The following is a 16,288-nucleotide window of genomic DNA, read 5'->3' on the forward strand; positions in this document are numbered from 1 at the left end:
GTGGTTGTCGCTCCTCTTTTGCATGCGAGTGCTGGGGCTCATAGCAGCTTCCTTTGAGGCGGTACCTTATGCCCAGTTCCACACCAGAGTCCTGCAGAAGGAGATTTTGACGAAGTGGGACAAATCTCCGTTGTCCCTGGATCGGTAGATCCAGGTGAGTCAATCAGTCAAGGACTCCCTGATCTGGTGGTTGAGGTCCCGGGTGATTCAGTCCGGAAAATCGTTCCTTCCTCTGACATGGATGGTGATCACTACGGACGCTGGTTGGGGTGGAGTGATGGGGATTCAGTCGGCTTAGGGCCTCTGGTCAGTGGAGAAATCCAAGTTGCCGATCAATCTGCTCGAATTGAGAGCGATCAGGCTGTGCCTCCACACATGGTCGATGGGTCTTCAAGGGCGTCCGATCAGGATACAGTCAGACAATGCCACAGCTGTGGCGTACATGAATCACCAAGGGGGAACAAGAAGCTCAGCCGCTGCTCGGGAGGTCGCTCACATACTTCGGTGGGCAGAGCGACACGTGTCGGCCGTTTACATCCCGGGGTGGAAAATTGGCAGGCTTACTATCTGAGTCGACAGATGCTGGACCCAGGTGAATGGACATTGCATCTGGAGATATTCAGGCTGCTGTGCCTGCGGCGGGGCACACCAGATGTGGATCTATTGGCCTCCCGTCTCAATCGGAAGGTACCAAGATTCGTGTCCAGGACCAGAGATCTGTGGGCAGATGCGCCAGACACGCCACTAAAACCGTTGCCACGCCTGCTGCACAGAGTGGAAGCCGAAGGGATCCCAGTAATCCTGGTTGCCCCAGATTGGCCTCAGCGGCCCTGGTATGCAGACCTGGTGCGTCTGGTGGCAGACGCTCCCTGGCGACTGCCATTGCGAGAGGACCTCCTATCTCAAGGTCCAATCTTTTACCCTGCTTTACCATCGCTGGCTTTAACGGCATGGCTGTTGAAAGCCAGGTGTTGAGGAACCGGGGTCTGTCGTACTCAGTGATTCAAACTGTTGAGGGCGTAGAAATCTTCTTCCAGGAAGATATACCATCGTACTTGGAAGGCCTATATCTCCATGTGTGAGGAGAAAGGGTGGCATCTGCGCTCTTTCTCTATATCCAGTATCCTGCTATTTCTTCAGCAAGGTGTAGACCAGAAGTTGGCGTGGAGCACCATCAAGGGGCAAATTTCAGCTCTGGCTGTCTTTTTCCAGCAACCCCTGGCGTCTCACTCATTAGGGAGTACCTTTTTGTTCAGGGGGTGAGACATGTAGTCCCTCTGGTGCGTCCTCCGTGGGATTTGAACCTGGTGGTGTTGGTGCTTCAGAAGCCGCCGTTTGAGAATATCAGGGTGATTACCTTGTTGACACTTTCACAGAAAGTGGTCTTTTCTAGTGGCCATCACATCGGCCAGGAGGGTTTCGGAATTGGCTGTCTTGTCATGCAAGTCTCCTTATCTGGTCATCCACAGCGATAAGGTGGTGTTGCGTCCACAACCGTCCTTTCTACCAAAGGTGGTTTCGGCTTTTCATATCAATGAAGACGTTGTATTACCATCATTGTGTCCTTAACCGACGCACCCCAAGGAGGTGGCCCTTCACACTTTCGATGTGGTTGGGGCTCTGAAGGTGTACTTGTCTGCCACAGCCCCCTTTCGGAAGTCAGATTCACTGTTTGTTTCGGTGGCTGGTCCAAAGAAAGGCATGGCGGTCTCGTCGGCCACCATTTCCAGGTGGATCAGACAGATTGTAGTACAAACCTACGTCTTGAAGGGGCATGTGCCCCCCTTTCCAGTCACGGCCCATTCTACAAGAGCAATCGGAACGTCTTGGGCCTTCCGACACCAAGCGTCTGTTGCTCAGGTGTGTAAGGCGGCGACCAAGTTCTACAAGGTAGACGGTAATGCATAAAACCTGGCCTGTTAGTGGGCCCTGAGGACAGGGTTGATGACCACTGCTCTATAGCATAGGTGACCACCCTTTGGCTCTCCGGCTGTTGCAGATCAACGAATCCCATGAGGCATTGCAAGCAACTGAGTTGCAAGCATGATTCCCAAAGGCAGAGGCATCCATGCTCTCTAGTATATAATCAGACAAAAAAGGGGAAAATGGAGGGGTACCATCATCCTATTAAATCACTAGGGGAATCCAAAGACAACCCCCACTAGTCACTGGAAAAAAAATGGGAAGAATGGACTGTCTTCCTACCCAAGGTCTACCTACAAAACTGATTGAAATTATAAGTATTTTTATTGGTAAAAATAACATGCATCACATGTTTACAACCATACATTTTAAACGCAAAAACATGAGTGTAGCACCCTTCACACTACACCAATCCAGGGTGTATACACCTGGGATCGGTGTACTGTATCTGGATATTCTTTACCTTGGCTAACAATTTATTTATTTTTGTATTGAGAATTTCTCCAGAGCTCAGAGAAATGTTCAGCTAAAATCAATTTGTTTACTTTAGTGTTAAAAAAAAACAAAAAAAAACAAAAAAAAACAAATTGATTTTAGCTGAACATTTCTCTGAGCTCTGAGAAATTCTCAATACAAACACAAAAAAAAATCTAACAGGCCAGAATACTTGCCTAAATTTTGCAGTGACGTGCTCGGTCCAGAATCCATCTTCTGGACTGCAGTATATGGGGTCCTTTGCCCACATCCCTTCCCTGTGATATGCAGATTTCCCATGGGCTGTCCAGCGACAGTATCTCCACAAGCTACAGAAAACTGCAGCCATGCTTGAACACTAGATCACTAGTCTTCACTTTCAGAAGAAGCGTTACAGACGGTCATGTGATTGCAAACTAAAATGGTGTTGGAGATTTTGAAACATGAGTAAGCAGTATTGAGCGGGCAACAACTGCCTTGCGATGTGATAAAGCAAATGATTCCGGACAGCTGGACTTAAATCCTTTTTCATTGAAGCTTCATATGACAAGTGGTTAACGAATTGAAGCGGAAGACTGAGGTAGACGTGTCTTGCGCAGATGTTAGTCATTACCTGTCCGAAGATGTGATTTAAAGAGTCCTAACTTCAAAATGCAGTACTAGAAATTGTGTTTTTTATTTAAAGGAGTTGCAAAGGCAGAAGGGGCTTTTTTATTTATTTTTTTTTTTTTATTATTATATCTTAATGCAGCAAAGTTGCATGAGTGCCTTGGCTGGCAGAGACTCCCCTCCTCATTGGCTAAAACAGCAGCATGATGTGATTGGCTCCCACTGCTGTCAGTCAGCCATTCAGGAGAGAAAGGGGGTAGGCTGGGTCGTGGCTCTGTGTCTGAAAGGACACTGGGAGCTGTGACTCAGGTGCCCACACAGCAAGCTGCTTGCTTTGGGGGCACCCAACTAGGAGCACAGAAGAGGGACCCAAGATGAGGAGGATCTGGGCTACTTTACAGATCACTTTAATTTTTTTTTAACATTGGATTGTGTGCCATGGAAGACATTCTCACCCAAACCATAAGTCATTGATTTCTACCCAAAATAAGTTTGATGGCATTTATAAAAATACATGCATGTCCGTTTTTGTCTGTTTTTGATGTTTTCTACCGTGTCATATGATCGTTTTCTGTTGGCAGCGTTTTGAGTTGCATGTCAACCACAATCTTTAATTGATGCAATTTTCCATCTATCATTTGTTTAGGGTATTAGCTCAGAACCCATCCATCTGAAGATCTTCTCTCCCCATGTCGTCAACCTTACGCTAGTGGATTTACCAGGATTGACCAAGGTACTAGTGGCTCAGTACTACCCATTTATTAAACAGAATAGGTTGATAAAATAGCCCTAATAACAATTATACTTGTTTAATTTTAATGTGAATCTCTTCCCTTTTATTAGGTACCAGTGGGTGACCAGCCCAAGGACATTGAAGTACAGATCAGAGAGCTAATTTTTCGGTACATCAGCAACCCTAATTCCATCATTCTAGCAGTCACTGCTGCCAACACAGATATGGCAACATCTGAAGCTCTGAAAATAGCCAGAGAGTGCGATCCAGACGGTGAGCTTCAGATCTTTGCTTTCAAGGTGTAAATGAATTCCCTGAATAGAGCAGCATCTACTTTGCTTTGTATGCCAGCCTGAAGGATGGATCAATAAACATTAATGTTTAATAATCTGAACAGTGTCTCTGTTGAGCCCTGTTAATGGAGGTTTTAAGCTTGTAACTATAGTGTTATATAAAAAATTGATAAAAGCCATTTCCACACCCACTAAATGGTAATGCAGAAGCAGATTGAACCTGCATTGTACTGCCATGACCTGCCTTTTTTGGGTGCAACCAGGCAACTGTGCTGCGCTGAGATGGAGATGATTTGAGGGTGGGGGGGGGGGGTGGATTTGATATAAATGTATGTAAAATCCATAATTTTCAGTATGCACCTGAAAAGGTTCAGCATCACTGCCTCAGAAAGGCATGCAGCTCAGAAGTTGGAATAGCTTCTAACATCCCAGAACTATCTACTCGCTTCTCACAGGTTCTCTTTAAGGGAACCACAGGCAGTGTTTGTAGAATAAGCTGCCTTAGTGAGATTCAGGGCTTCAGCGATTTATATTTTTCCTGGTTATTTTGTTTTGACAGGCAGGAGAACGCTCGCCGTCATAACCAAACTGGACCTCATGGATGCTGGGACAGACGCGATGGATGTCCTCCTAGGGAGGGTCATACCGGTTAAACTGGGCATCATTGGAGTTGTCAATAGGTAGGGATTGTGTGCTTTAATAAGCAAATGTGTTTGTGTATATATGTAGGGGTGTGTCATTCTTAAAATATAATTCAAGTGCTTGCTGCACATACTGCTCTTTCTCGTGCTTCCTAGAAACAGGTCCAGTAGCCAATTATAAGCTTACACAAGGAAAAGGACTCTACTCTTTTAATAAACTGAATGTTTGTTTACCTTGTGTGGGCAAAGCACAACTTTGGTTCAGACAAATGTATTTTATCAATTGCATTTTTTATTTGGACTATGGCATAATTCTTGGTTTTAACATGGCATGTTCTGTGTCCAGGTATACTCCTGGCACTTCATTGGCTCGATATTTCATGGAAACTACTATATTTTGCTGTTTCAGGAGTCAGCTGGATATTAACAATAAAAAGATTGTCGCAGACTCAATCCGGGATGAATATGCTTTTCTTCAGAAGAAGTATCCATCTCTGGCCAATAGGAATGGAACCAAGTACCTGGCACGTACTCTGAACAGGTAAGACCCAGCAGGGGGCCCTAATGTTGACCAGAGGGCTGTGATGATGTGGATAATTGCATATTTTGCTACTTTAGACCTTGCACCTCTGTGATGAGGTCTTACACAAAGTATCCTCCACTTACTCCCTAAAATTCTCAAAGAAAATGCCAATAATTTGAAGGGAAAGGGTTACATAATAGACTTGCCTTTCTCCAGCTTCCTCCTGTGGTACCTAGTCAAGGGTGATGTGATCCTTCTGGCCAGATCATGAAGAGTGTTGAGTAGCTCAGATCTCAAGACACTCCTACACTGTTCTGCAGCAAGATTTGGGCTATTCTGCATTCCCAGGGATCTTGTCAGCAGGAGAATGTAGTCATCCCCTACACCACAGAAGTCAGGGAAGGTTAGTGTATTCAACTATTTTTACCCCTCACAGGTTAGGTTTTGCACTTTTACTCAGTGTTTAAAGTGGTTGTAAACCCTTACAAACCACTTTGACCTACAGGTAAGCCTTAATCTAGGCTTACCTGTAGGCCAAGAAATATCTCCTAAACCTATACGGTTTAGGAGATATTTGCCCGAAGACAGGCACCGCTGTCTACGGCGCATGCGCCATAGACAGCGACGCGCAGGCGCACTGAGCATGGCATTTCCAACAATGGAGCTGCCACGCGTGTCTGCTCCCGTGCGCATGCGCGGGAGTGACGTCATCGCGGCTCCGCTGAATGACTGCGGCGGAGCTGCGAGACCCCACCGAAAAGATGGATGCGCCGGACTACAGGGGACAGCGGTGACATCGCTGGCTCCTGTGTCAGGTAAGTGACACATAATGGGCTCCTATGCGATGCACAGTAGTCCATTATGCTTTGCCTTTGCAGGGAATGAAAGAGGAAGTAAACCCATTAGGGTTTACTTCCTCTTTAAGGAATGGGGAGGGGTGGTTAAATTGTAGAATGGAACTTGCCTGGGGACCAAAGCCTGTTTTTAAATTTTACACATTTACATAACTCCGAGGCTTTATCACTAGCATTTTGCAGAGTACATAAACATTTACATCAGTCCCTGCTCCAAATAACTTGGTCTAATGCTGCCCTTACAGTCAAACACACAGCACTGCCAGTACAGGTGCAAGTCTTTTTAAAGTAAATGTAAACTCTGTAGGTTAAGGTTCATCTAAGCCAGGGGTTGACAAATTTGCTTGGAATCTAGGAGCCAGCTAAAAAAGTTAGGAGTCAGGTCCGTGACGGTGATCTGGACCTGTCCCTGGCCTGACATGGAGACGAGTGAGGGGAAGATGGCCCCCAGCCCCCCACCTGTCTCCAAGTCATTGCCCATAGCTCTTAGAGGGACATTTTATTTGTTTTATTTTTTTCAAATGACGATTTTTTTTTTAAATTGCATTTTAGTGTAAATATGAGATGGGAGGTCTCTCTGACCCCAGATCTCATATATAAGAGGACCTGTCATGCTTTTTTCTATTACAAGGGATTTTTACATTCCTTGTAATGGGAATAAAAGTGACACATTTTTTTTTTTTTTTTTTTTTAAACGGTGAAAAAATAAAAATAGTTAAAATAAGAAAAAAAAAATATTTAAATGCGCCCTGTCCCGCCAAGCTTGCGTGCAGAAGCGAACGTATATATGAAAGCGATGTTCAAACCATACATGTGAGGTATCGCCGTGATCGGTAGAGCGAGAGCAATAATTCTAGCCCTAGACCTTCTCTGTAACTCAAAACGTGCAACCTGTAGAATTTTTTTAAACGTCGCCTATGGAGATTTTAAAGGGTAAAAGTTTGTCGCCATTCCATGAGCCAGCGCAATTTTGAAGCATGACCTGTTGGGTATTGATTTACTCGGCGTAACATTATCTTTCACAATATAAAAAAAAATGGGCTAACTTTACTGTTGTCTTATTTTATTTTTTTTTTTATTAAATAAATTATTATTCCCCCAAAAAAAGTGCGCTTGTAAGTCCAGTTATGCAGGCACCATATTTACTATTGCTTTAAAAAAAATATAGGGAGTATGTTTGCTGCATTTCAGAAGGCTGTGCCTCCCGCAGACCAGGCTCTGACAGGTTGCAGCTACAAGAGTAGACTGTGGTTGGCTAAAGCATCAATGTAAATGGCATGTGGGATGTGGCAGCTTAACATACTATGGTAATTTCATGCATGCCATGATTGCATACAGCCTTATGCAACTCTGAGCTGTAAGCACAGAGATGCAAACTGACCACAGAAGCATTGAACAGCTTCCATGCTTTTGTGGTGAATTTTGCAGAAGGGAAAAGGGGGACTGGCCTATTCAAGTATTTCAGAGGGAAGGAATGCATGAACACAAAATATACTTTGATTTGTTATATGCACATATGTTAAGACACGCACAGAAAGATAAATTTAATATTTAGGCTAACATAGACTTTAAACCATCCTTTCTTAACCTTTTCAACACAGAGGAACCCTTGAAATAGTTCTCCTATCTCGGGAACCCCTACTCAAAATTAGAAATGTACCACTCATGATACATTAGTGAGATGGTCAGTGGGAAGAATGGTCCTTACACTTGTGGTCTTTGGGAAGAATTACCTCCTTACAGATAGCTAAAAAGATCAATGGTGTGAGTGGGAACTTATCTGAGAGGCAGAAATTGCCCAATGCTGAAGGAACCCCTAGCATCCTCTGGAGGAACCCTGGTTGAGAATCACTGCTTTAAACAAAGCCACCCTGTAAAACAAGCAGGTTTATTCTTGCCTTTCCAGTAGATGTTACATCTTTACTCTTGCAGAACTCTTGTTCACTGTGATCCAACACTTCCAGTTGTGTTGTATAGCATGTTACCTGTCATGGATCATTCCGGCAGCTGTTTACTCACGATTATGTTCTGTAATGACATAGGTGGCCCTTTTTTGGTTTTGCTGTGGGGACACGGTTTTTTTAACATGTCAATTTCACTTTGCTAAATTCTATAAAGTACTTTCAATAAAATACTAGGAGGGGTGACAGCTGTCTCTGCGTTGGGCTCTTGTGTTGTCACCTGCACCACTAAATGGTCAATCTGACACATGTTGTGCAAGCATTCTTGTCGGTTTTCCCCATCAGGCAGTCCAGAGAAAAAGTGCAGCCGAGTGCATGCAGACAGGAAGTTGCTGAAAGACAGTAGGTGCTCACTGACTTCCTACATGCAACAAAGGACAAAAGTGAAAACTGTACTTTATAGTAGAAAAAGATATTTCGTTATGGTGCTTTAGCAAAATTGTCATTTATTTAGTGTTTAAATCTACTTTCTACCTGTATGTGTATAGATTTTGAGTGTAAAATTGAGCACCCAACCACAGAAACGGCATACAAATTCTATACCGAAGTTCGTAGTAATCAAAACCCAGTTCTGCTACCCTTCTGCTAAGTCTTTTGTTTAGGTGTTTTTTTTTTTTTTTTTTTAATCTGTATTGTGCTTGTCTGCAGGCTACTGATGCACCACATCAGAGACTGTTTGCCGGACTTAAAAACCAGGATCAATGTTTTGGCCGCTCAGTATCAGTCACTGCTCAACAGCTATGGTGAGCCGGTGGAGGACAAGAGCGCAACCCTGCTGCAGCTCATCACAAAGTTTGCCACAGAATATTGTAACACAATTGAAGGCACAGCAAAATACATAGAGACATCAGAACTGTGAGTACTCACCATTGCTCTGAAAGCTGACATCTGTTGTGACTTTTTAATGCCTCCTCTACCTCAGCAGCTAGTCAGCACAATGTTCCAGAATTTGATTTGTTCTGTGACTTTTAATTTGACAGGTGTGGTGGAGCGCGAATTTGCTACATCTTCCATGAAACTTTTGGAAGGACGCTGGAGTCTGTTGATCCGTTGGGTGGACTGACCACTATCGACATACTTACAGCTATCCGAAATGCAACGGTATGTTTTCTGGAACATCCACATTCCTCCAAGTGTTCTTTCACACCACAAAAAAAAAAATTATTGCAATGAAATGCATCCCCATGCACATTACTTTTTATGCATGTTCGCATGCATTTTCAGGTCTTCTGCTGTGAAGTGACAGGTGCCTGAAAGGGTCAATATACTAACAATTTTTTTATATCTGTACTTTTGGTTGCATTTAAATGCACTTGCGTTCGTGCAGACAGGTTGCATTTTATTGCAATGCACATGTACACAACCTTGTGTTCTGAATGAGTTAGTGGTTTTATGTGCCCTTGTAATGACCTGCATTGATCTGGTGCAGAAAAGGAAGTCCCTACAGATGTGAGCGAGGCCCAAGTGTTTCTTTACATTTTGAGATCTTCTCCCTGCCACAGCCTGTATTTAGATGGTGAAGAACAAGCAGCAAATTGATTAGCTCATCTCATCTTTGTCACTCTGATCTTTCCTCCTATTAACATGTTCCCTTGTCGGCACATATACTGCAGCAGAGCCTGACTGGCTCCTTGAGCTGTCCCTTCCTCTTCCAATCTGAATTCTGATATATAGGATTGCCAGAGGCTGATAATAACTCAAGTAACTTAGATTCAGCAACTTAAACTAGTTCTTTTGAAAAATCAGTTAATTTTTTATTTTTAACTTGTCTGTTGAGGGACACAGTCTAAGGGCCGGTTCACACTGTGGGCGATGCGAGGCGACACCGACTTGCCTCGCCGCGACCTCAGCGGCGATTTGCAAATGACTTCTGTATAGAAGTCAATGCAAGTCGCCCCGAGGTCGCCCAGAAGTAGTACAGGAACCTTTTTTCTGAGTCGGAGCGACTCGAGTCGCTCCTCTCAGAACGGTTCCATTGTACAGAACGGGGACGACTTGTCAGATTGCGGCGAGGCAAGTCGTGTCGCCTCGCATCGCCCACAGTGTGAACCGGCCCTTAATCTTTGGGTTATGTTGTCACCTACAGGAACACTGACTAACACAAAACTGTAGGCCGGCCCAGAATGACCCCTTCCACTTCCAGCGTGCCTTGTTTATTTTGTAATTGTTCTTGGAAGATGAATGCCTTTTTCTTTAGCTCTTTCCTTTCATCTCTTAGCCGTTGCTCCTGCTTGGAAAGAACACTTGGAACTTCAGTCATCAATTCATTCCTGCTGCCTGCCTACAGTAAATTTGGTCATCTACCATCAGACCCCCATATGCTACAAGCTATCTGGGTTTTGACTGTAATTGAGGCCTTGCCTCTAACCTCAAGCCTGTATGTTGCTTTACCACCTTGGATTCTAGACACAGTCCTGCTGTACCAGGTGCCCTCTGCTTACTTAACGACTGAGGCTGCTTGCTACTGACTGTCCTGATGTCTGCAGCATGGAATCATGTTGCCATCTGCTTTAACAGTCTGTTCTGTTAACGGAGACCTCTTCAGCTCCATTGGATGTGGCTTGGTTCTCCAGCTTGAGATCTTTGCCATGATCATGCAAGACTTTTTTTATAGCCAAAATCACCCAGTTATTTGCTTACTCTTATCAGAGAGGTTCCAAGCGTGATCCCACACCCTCTTACATGTAATTTTGTCTTTCCAAGCAATCAGTTCCAGAGAGTCTGATTCTCAATTGCTTCAGTCCTCAACTGATGAGCTTTAAGAATCCCAGTCTACTGCTTTTTATTTCCAAATTGGGGGAGCTGTCTCTGAACTGCTTTCTCACTTATTGATGCATTGAAAACTACTGAATGCATTCTGAAACTAGAGGGATCAGCATGTTGCTTCTACCTGTGCTTTCTCCAGTCTTGCGTAAGTAACAACTCTTAACCACCTCAATACAGGACACTTAAACCCCCTTCCTTCCCAGACCAATTTTCAGCTTTCAGTGCTCTCTTACTTTGAATGACAATTACTCAGTCATGCTACACTGTAACCAAATGAATTTTTTATCATTTTGTTCACACAAATAGAGCTTTCTTTTGGTGGTATTTATTCACCACTTCATTTATTATTTTTTGTAATATAAGCGAAAAAAGAGCGAATTTTTTGAAAAAAAAACAACATTTTCTACTTTCTCTTTTAAAAGAAACCAAAAAAATCTAATTTTGGCGAAAATTTAGGCCAAAATGTATTCTACTACATGTCTTTGGTAAAAAAAAATCCTGATAAGTGTATGATCATTGGTTTGTGTGAAAGTTATAGAGCCTACAAGCCATGCTATGCATAATTGAAAATGTATCAATCCTAATGCACTGATGGCCTATCTCAGTTCTTGAGGCCCTAAAATGTCAGGACAGTACAATAACCCCCCAAATGACCCCTTTTTGGAAAGAAGACAGTCTGCGGTAATTGGTAAGAGGCGTAGTGAATTTTTTGAAGTTGCAATTTTTTCCCCACAATGCTTTGGAAAATTAAGAAATATATATATATATATATATATATATATATATTTTTTTTTTCACGAAATTATCATATTTACAAGTTATTTCTCACACATGGTGCAGGCATAATTGCAATTACACCCCAAAATACATTCTGCTATTCGTCCTGAGTATGGAGATACCCCATGTGTCAGACTTTTCCACAGCCTGGCCACATACAGAGGCCCAACATCCATGTAGCACCATCAGGCGTTCTAAAGGCATAAATTAACACATTTCAACACATGAAACACATTTCATTTCCTGAGTACCTATTACATTTTTGAAGGCCCTGGAGCACCAGGACGATGGAATTACCCACAAAGTGACCCCATTTTGGAAAGAAAACAACCTAATGTATATTCTATGAGGCATAATGAGTCTTTTGAACATGTAATTTCTTTCCACAATTTTTTGAAAAATGTGGAAAGAAAATAAAAACCTATTTTTTTTTCACAAAGTTGTCAATTTAGAAGATCTTTCTAACACATAACATGTACATAGCCAAAATGACACCCCAAAATACATTCTGCTACTCGTCCTGAGTATGGCGATACCCCATGTGTCAGACTTTTCCACAGCCTGGCCGCATACAGAAGCCCAACATACAAGTACCACCTTCAGGCTTCTAACATATAGCATGTACACACCAAGAATTACACACCAAAATACATTCTGCTGAGCAAAGGGTAAAAAAAGGCTCACCTGTGGTTTTAGCAGACAGGGACACCGTTCCAGAGCAGTCAAAGCATTTTCTAGACAGCCAAAGGAAATGTCCAGGAATTGTCCAGGCAGCAGACAGATATGGAAAATTATGAACATGGTTCAGTACAGTCCAAGGTTTAGCAGGCAGTTCAGGCATAGGCATGTCCAGTTCAGGTGGCAGGCACAGGCATGGCCAGTTTAGGTGGCAGGCAAAGGCAGGGCCAGTTCAGATGGCAGCAGGCGGCACTTTGTACATTGGGCCTTGGTCAGGTAAGACCCGAGGACAGGGGTAGAGGCTTCTTCCCACCCAAATCTCTACGAAGCCTCCGGGTCTCCAGACCCTAATCCGAGAAAACGAAAAACCTGGAGAAAAAGGTTTTCTCCACTCGGAAAACTTTTTCTGGAGCCCCTCACATGTGAGACCCCTGTGCTGTACAGTGGCAGGGCAAATGATCAGTTCAGGAGGCAGGCAAAAAGCATGGTCATTTAACAGGCCGAGGTCAATTCACGTTGAAGGCAGAAATATGTTTGGCAGAGGCATAGTCATTTAACAGTCCGGGTCATACACAGAAATGGCAGAAAGTGGATACTGGAAAGAAATCATCTTCACTTTACTAATAGTTTAGTGAAGTATGATAGCTTCGATAGCAAGTTCCAATGCAGAGGCCTGGCTGGGAGGGACAGTCTGGACAGTAGTATCGGGTGTCACGGCGAATTCCTCTACTTGTACACACACGGCATCTTTTTTGGGGTTTGCGACCTGTTTGGGTAGGAGGGAGGATGTTGGGAAAGTGCCTTTCATGGAGTCTGGCTACTGCATCAGACCGAATTAGTTGAGTGGGTTGGCCATGGGGATAGACAAGGGCTGTGATGACATCTTCTTGGAATCTTAGATAGGTCAGGGAACTTTGGGTGCTCTTAGAAAAAATAATATAAGAATTGAACATGGCCAATTGCAGCAAATAAACGGCGACTTTCTTGTACCAAAACAGTGATCTCCTGGTGGCCAAGTAGGGCTGCATCATCTGGTCATTCATATCCACCCCCCCCATGTATAAGTTATACTCGTGGATACATTTTGGCTTCTGGATGGGGCCTTTTCTTCTTTGCAGTTCCACCAAGGTGTCATTGTGTATTGTGGAAAGGATGTAGACATCTCTTTTTTTATCTCTCCACTTCACCGCTAGTACCTCGTCAGTCCGCATACTGGCCATTTCACCCTGTTTTAATTTCTTGGTGACCAATATCTGTGGGAAACCTTTGCGGTTGGTCCGTGCTGTCCCACAGGCCACAGTCTGCTTTAGGTATAGATGGCGGAAAAGTGGGAGACTTGTGTAGAAATTGTCTACATATAGGTGGTAACCTTTCCCAAGCAATGGTTGGATCAGCTGCCAGACAATTTTGCCACTTGTTCCCATGTAGGTAGGGCATCCAGGGGGGTTTAGCTGTCTGTCTTTTCCCTCATAAATTATGAAGTCATATGTGTAACCCGTGGCCCTGTCACACGCCTTATAAAATTTTACCCCACGTCTGGCTCTTTTACTGGGCATGTATTGTTGTATTGCAAGTCGCCCAGTGAAGTGTAATAGGGATTCATCCACACAAATATTTTTATCAGGGGTAAACATCTGTTTGAAACTGGCGGAAAAAAAATTGATTAGGGGCCGAATTTTGAATAATTTATCATAACTGGGATGATTTCGAGGGAGGCATTGGGCATTGTTATTGAAATGTAAAAATCTCATGATCATCTCATAACGGTTTCTGGGCATAATTGATGAATAGACCGGCATGTGGTGGATAGGTTGGGTAGACCAGTAGGAATGGACTTCATTTTTTTTTGTTAGCCCCATGTTGAGGGTTAGGCCAAGGAAAATTTTAAATTCTTCCACGGTGAGGGGTTTCCAAAAAAAAGGACGGGCATAGGAGGAACTGGGATTGTTGGCTATATGTTGGCTGGCATATAGATTACATTGCTCCACAATGTCAGTTAGGAGATCATTGGTAAAAAATAAATGAAAATAATAAAGTGGGGTTACATTTTCCGTCTGTATCTGAGGGCCTGGCTGGGATGTAAAAAGGGGAATAACAGGTTCTACTGACGTATCGGGCAGCCATGTTGGATACAGCAGAACATCTGGAAGGCTAGTATGGGCACTGCCTCGTTGATGGGATGCTCCGTTGCTAGTATCTGGCCTATCTTCAAGGAAGGTTGCAGAACTGCTGGTGGATGCCTGCCTATCCCGGAGTGCTGCGCTGCTGGTGGATGCCTGCATATCATCCTGGAGTGGTGCGCTGCTGTTTGATGTCTGCGCCTGCTCATTTCTCCCGTTTCTCCTTGTTAGGATTCTATCTTCCTCGGTTTCCATCTCGGAGCCACTGCTTTCCACTGGCTCGTAATCGCTATCCGAGTCTGACGGAGAGAGTTCCCCGCTACTCTCGTCCGACATACTCTGGAGCATCTGGAAAGCCTCCTCTGCGCTGTACGACCTTTTAGTCATGTTGACGGGCAGATGTCAGATGGCGGGCGGAAGATGTCAGATGGCGGGCGTCAGATGTGCCTGATGGCGGGCGTCAGATGGGCCTGGTGATGGCGGGCGTCAGATGGGCCTGGTGATGGCGGGCGTCAGATGGGCCTGGTGATGGCGGGCGTCAGATGGGCCTGGTGATGGCGGGCGTCAGATGGGCCTGGTGATGGCGGGCGTCAGATGGGCCTGGTGATGGCGGGCGTCAGATGGGCCTGGTGATGGCGGGCCGATGTGCCAGGTGTTTTTGGGGACACTAGCTGGGAGATCAGTGGGTAAACAGCAGACAAACAGCTAGAAAACTCACTGATCTTCCCGGCTGAAGCAAAGATTTCTCTTCCTCTCCTCACTGACAGGTTCTGTGTGAGGAGAGGAAGAGATGAGAGCAGTTACAACTGCTCTCTATTTACATTACATGACGACTGTGATTGGACACAGTCGTCATGTGATCAGGATGGCCAATCACATGGCCCTCCTGTTGTATTTTTCTCTCCGGTCTCCGGGGGTCTCAGGCAGATCGGGATCGCGCCGCTGCGCGGGCACGTGGCGGCGCGATCACCGGTTATCTGCCGCCCATCCCCCTTTGTTTACTTACGATGGCTGTGATTAGACACAGCCATCGTGCGGATCAGGAGGGCAAATGACATTGCTCTCCTGCCGATCCGAGATGCGGCGTGTGCGGGGGACACGCGCGCACCGGGATCGCGCAGCTGCGCGATCCCGCTTCTTTGACATGACGTTCAGGAACGTCCTGTCAGGAGTAGAGAGCTCCCACCTGGCCGTTTTATATGCAGTGGCCGGGTGGGAAGTGGTTAAAGAGGAAGTAAACTTCCATCTTTTATTTTTTTTTACTTATAGGTAAACCTATAACGAGGCTTGCCTATAGGTAGCATAAATATCTCCTAAACATGCACCGTTTAGGAGATATATTTACTGGACATGCAGCCAGTGAAATCACTGGCACATGTGCTCTGAAGGAATGGCTGCCCATGCAGTTTTTTTCTCAGAGCCCTGTACCATGACCGGCAGTTCCTGCGGGAGTAACGTCATTGTGGCTCCAGGTAGTCGCAGAGCTGGAGTCTGCAAACCTGGAAGGAAGACCAGGTGAAGATGAACAGTCTCCAGCGTTCGGATCGCTGAAATGCTTTGTTTTGAAGGAAGTTTCACATAGTGCGTTAGTATGCGATGCAAGCCTTTTACCTTGCAGGTAAGGGGGGGGAAAAAGATGCAGCGGATGCTGCTGCCTGTTCACTTCCTGGATTTACACAGAGGGACAACTACAGCTCTCATTGACCCTCTTATGACTCCCGCCCTCCCTGGCAGACTCTCACAAGAGTGAGAGCTACAGAAGTGCACGAAGGGGGCCAGGTCAGTACAGCATACAGACCTCCTTTTCCCTCTCCTATAAGCTTATATCAGAATTGTTCAGCAGACTCGGCTGAACAATTCTATAAGTCTGATCAGCGGATTACAACCCCTAAGAGTTATTAACCCCTAATGCGACTGCAGCTCGCTCTGAATTAAT

At 44.8% G+C, this 16,288-nt stretch overlaps 1 protein-coding gene across 5 annotated transcripts in view; it reads left to right on the forward strand.

The window, feature by feature from the left end:
• Positions 1–16,288, forward strand: part of DNM1L (dynamin 1 like) — a 98,973-nt gene that overhangs the window by 39,722 nt on the left and 42,963 nt on the right. For all 5 annotated transcript variants that reach the window (XM_077469324.1, XM_077469327.1, XM_077469329.1 and 2 more), the window contains 6 exons: positions 3,653–3,739; positions 3,850–4,012; positions 4,592–4,712; positions 5,083–5,214; positions 8,660–8,866; positions 8,992–9,112. In XM_077469324.1, coding sequence (XP_077325450.1) covers positions 3,653–3,739; positions 3,850–4,012; positions 4,592–4,712; positions 5,083–5,214; positions 8,660–8,866; positions 8,992–9,112 — 831 coding nt within the window. The remainder of the gene's footprint in view (positions 1–3,652; positions 3,740–3,849; positions 4,013–4,591; positions 4,713–5,082; positions 5,215–8,659; positions 8,867–8,991; positions 9,113–16,288) is intronic.

This window comes from Lithobates pipiens, unplaced genomic scaffold (genome assembly GCF_037356315.1).
Source record: "Lithobates pipiens isolate NorthernLeopardFrog02 unplaced genomic scaffold, aLitPip1_a1.2 Scaffold_8, whole genome shotgun sequence".
NCBI lineage: Eukaryota > Metazoa > Chordata > Amphibia > Anura > Ranidae > Lithobates > Lithobates pipiens.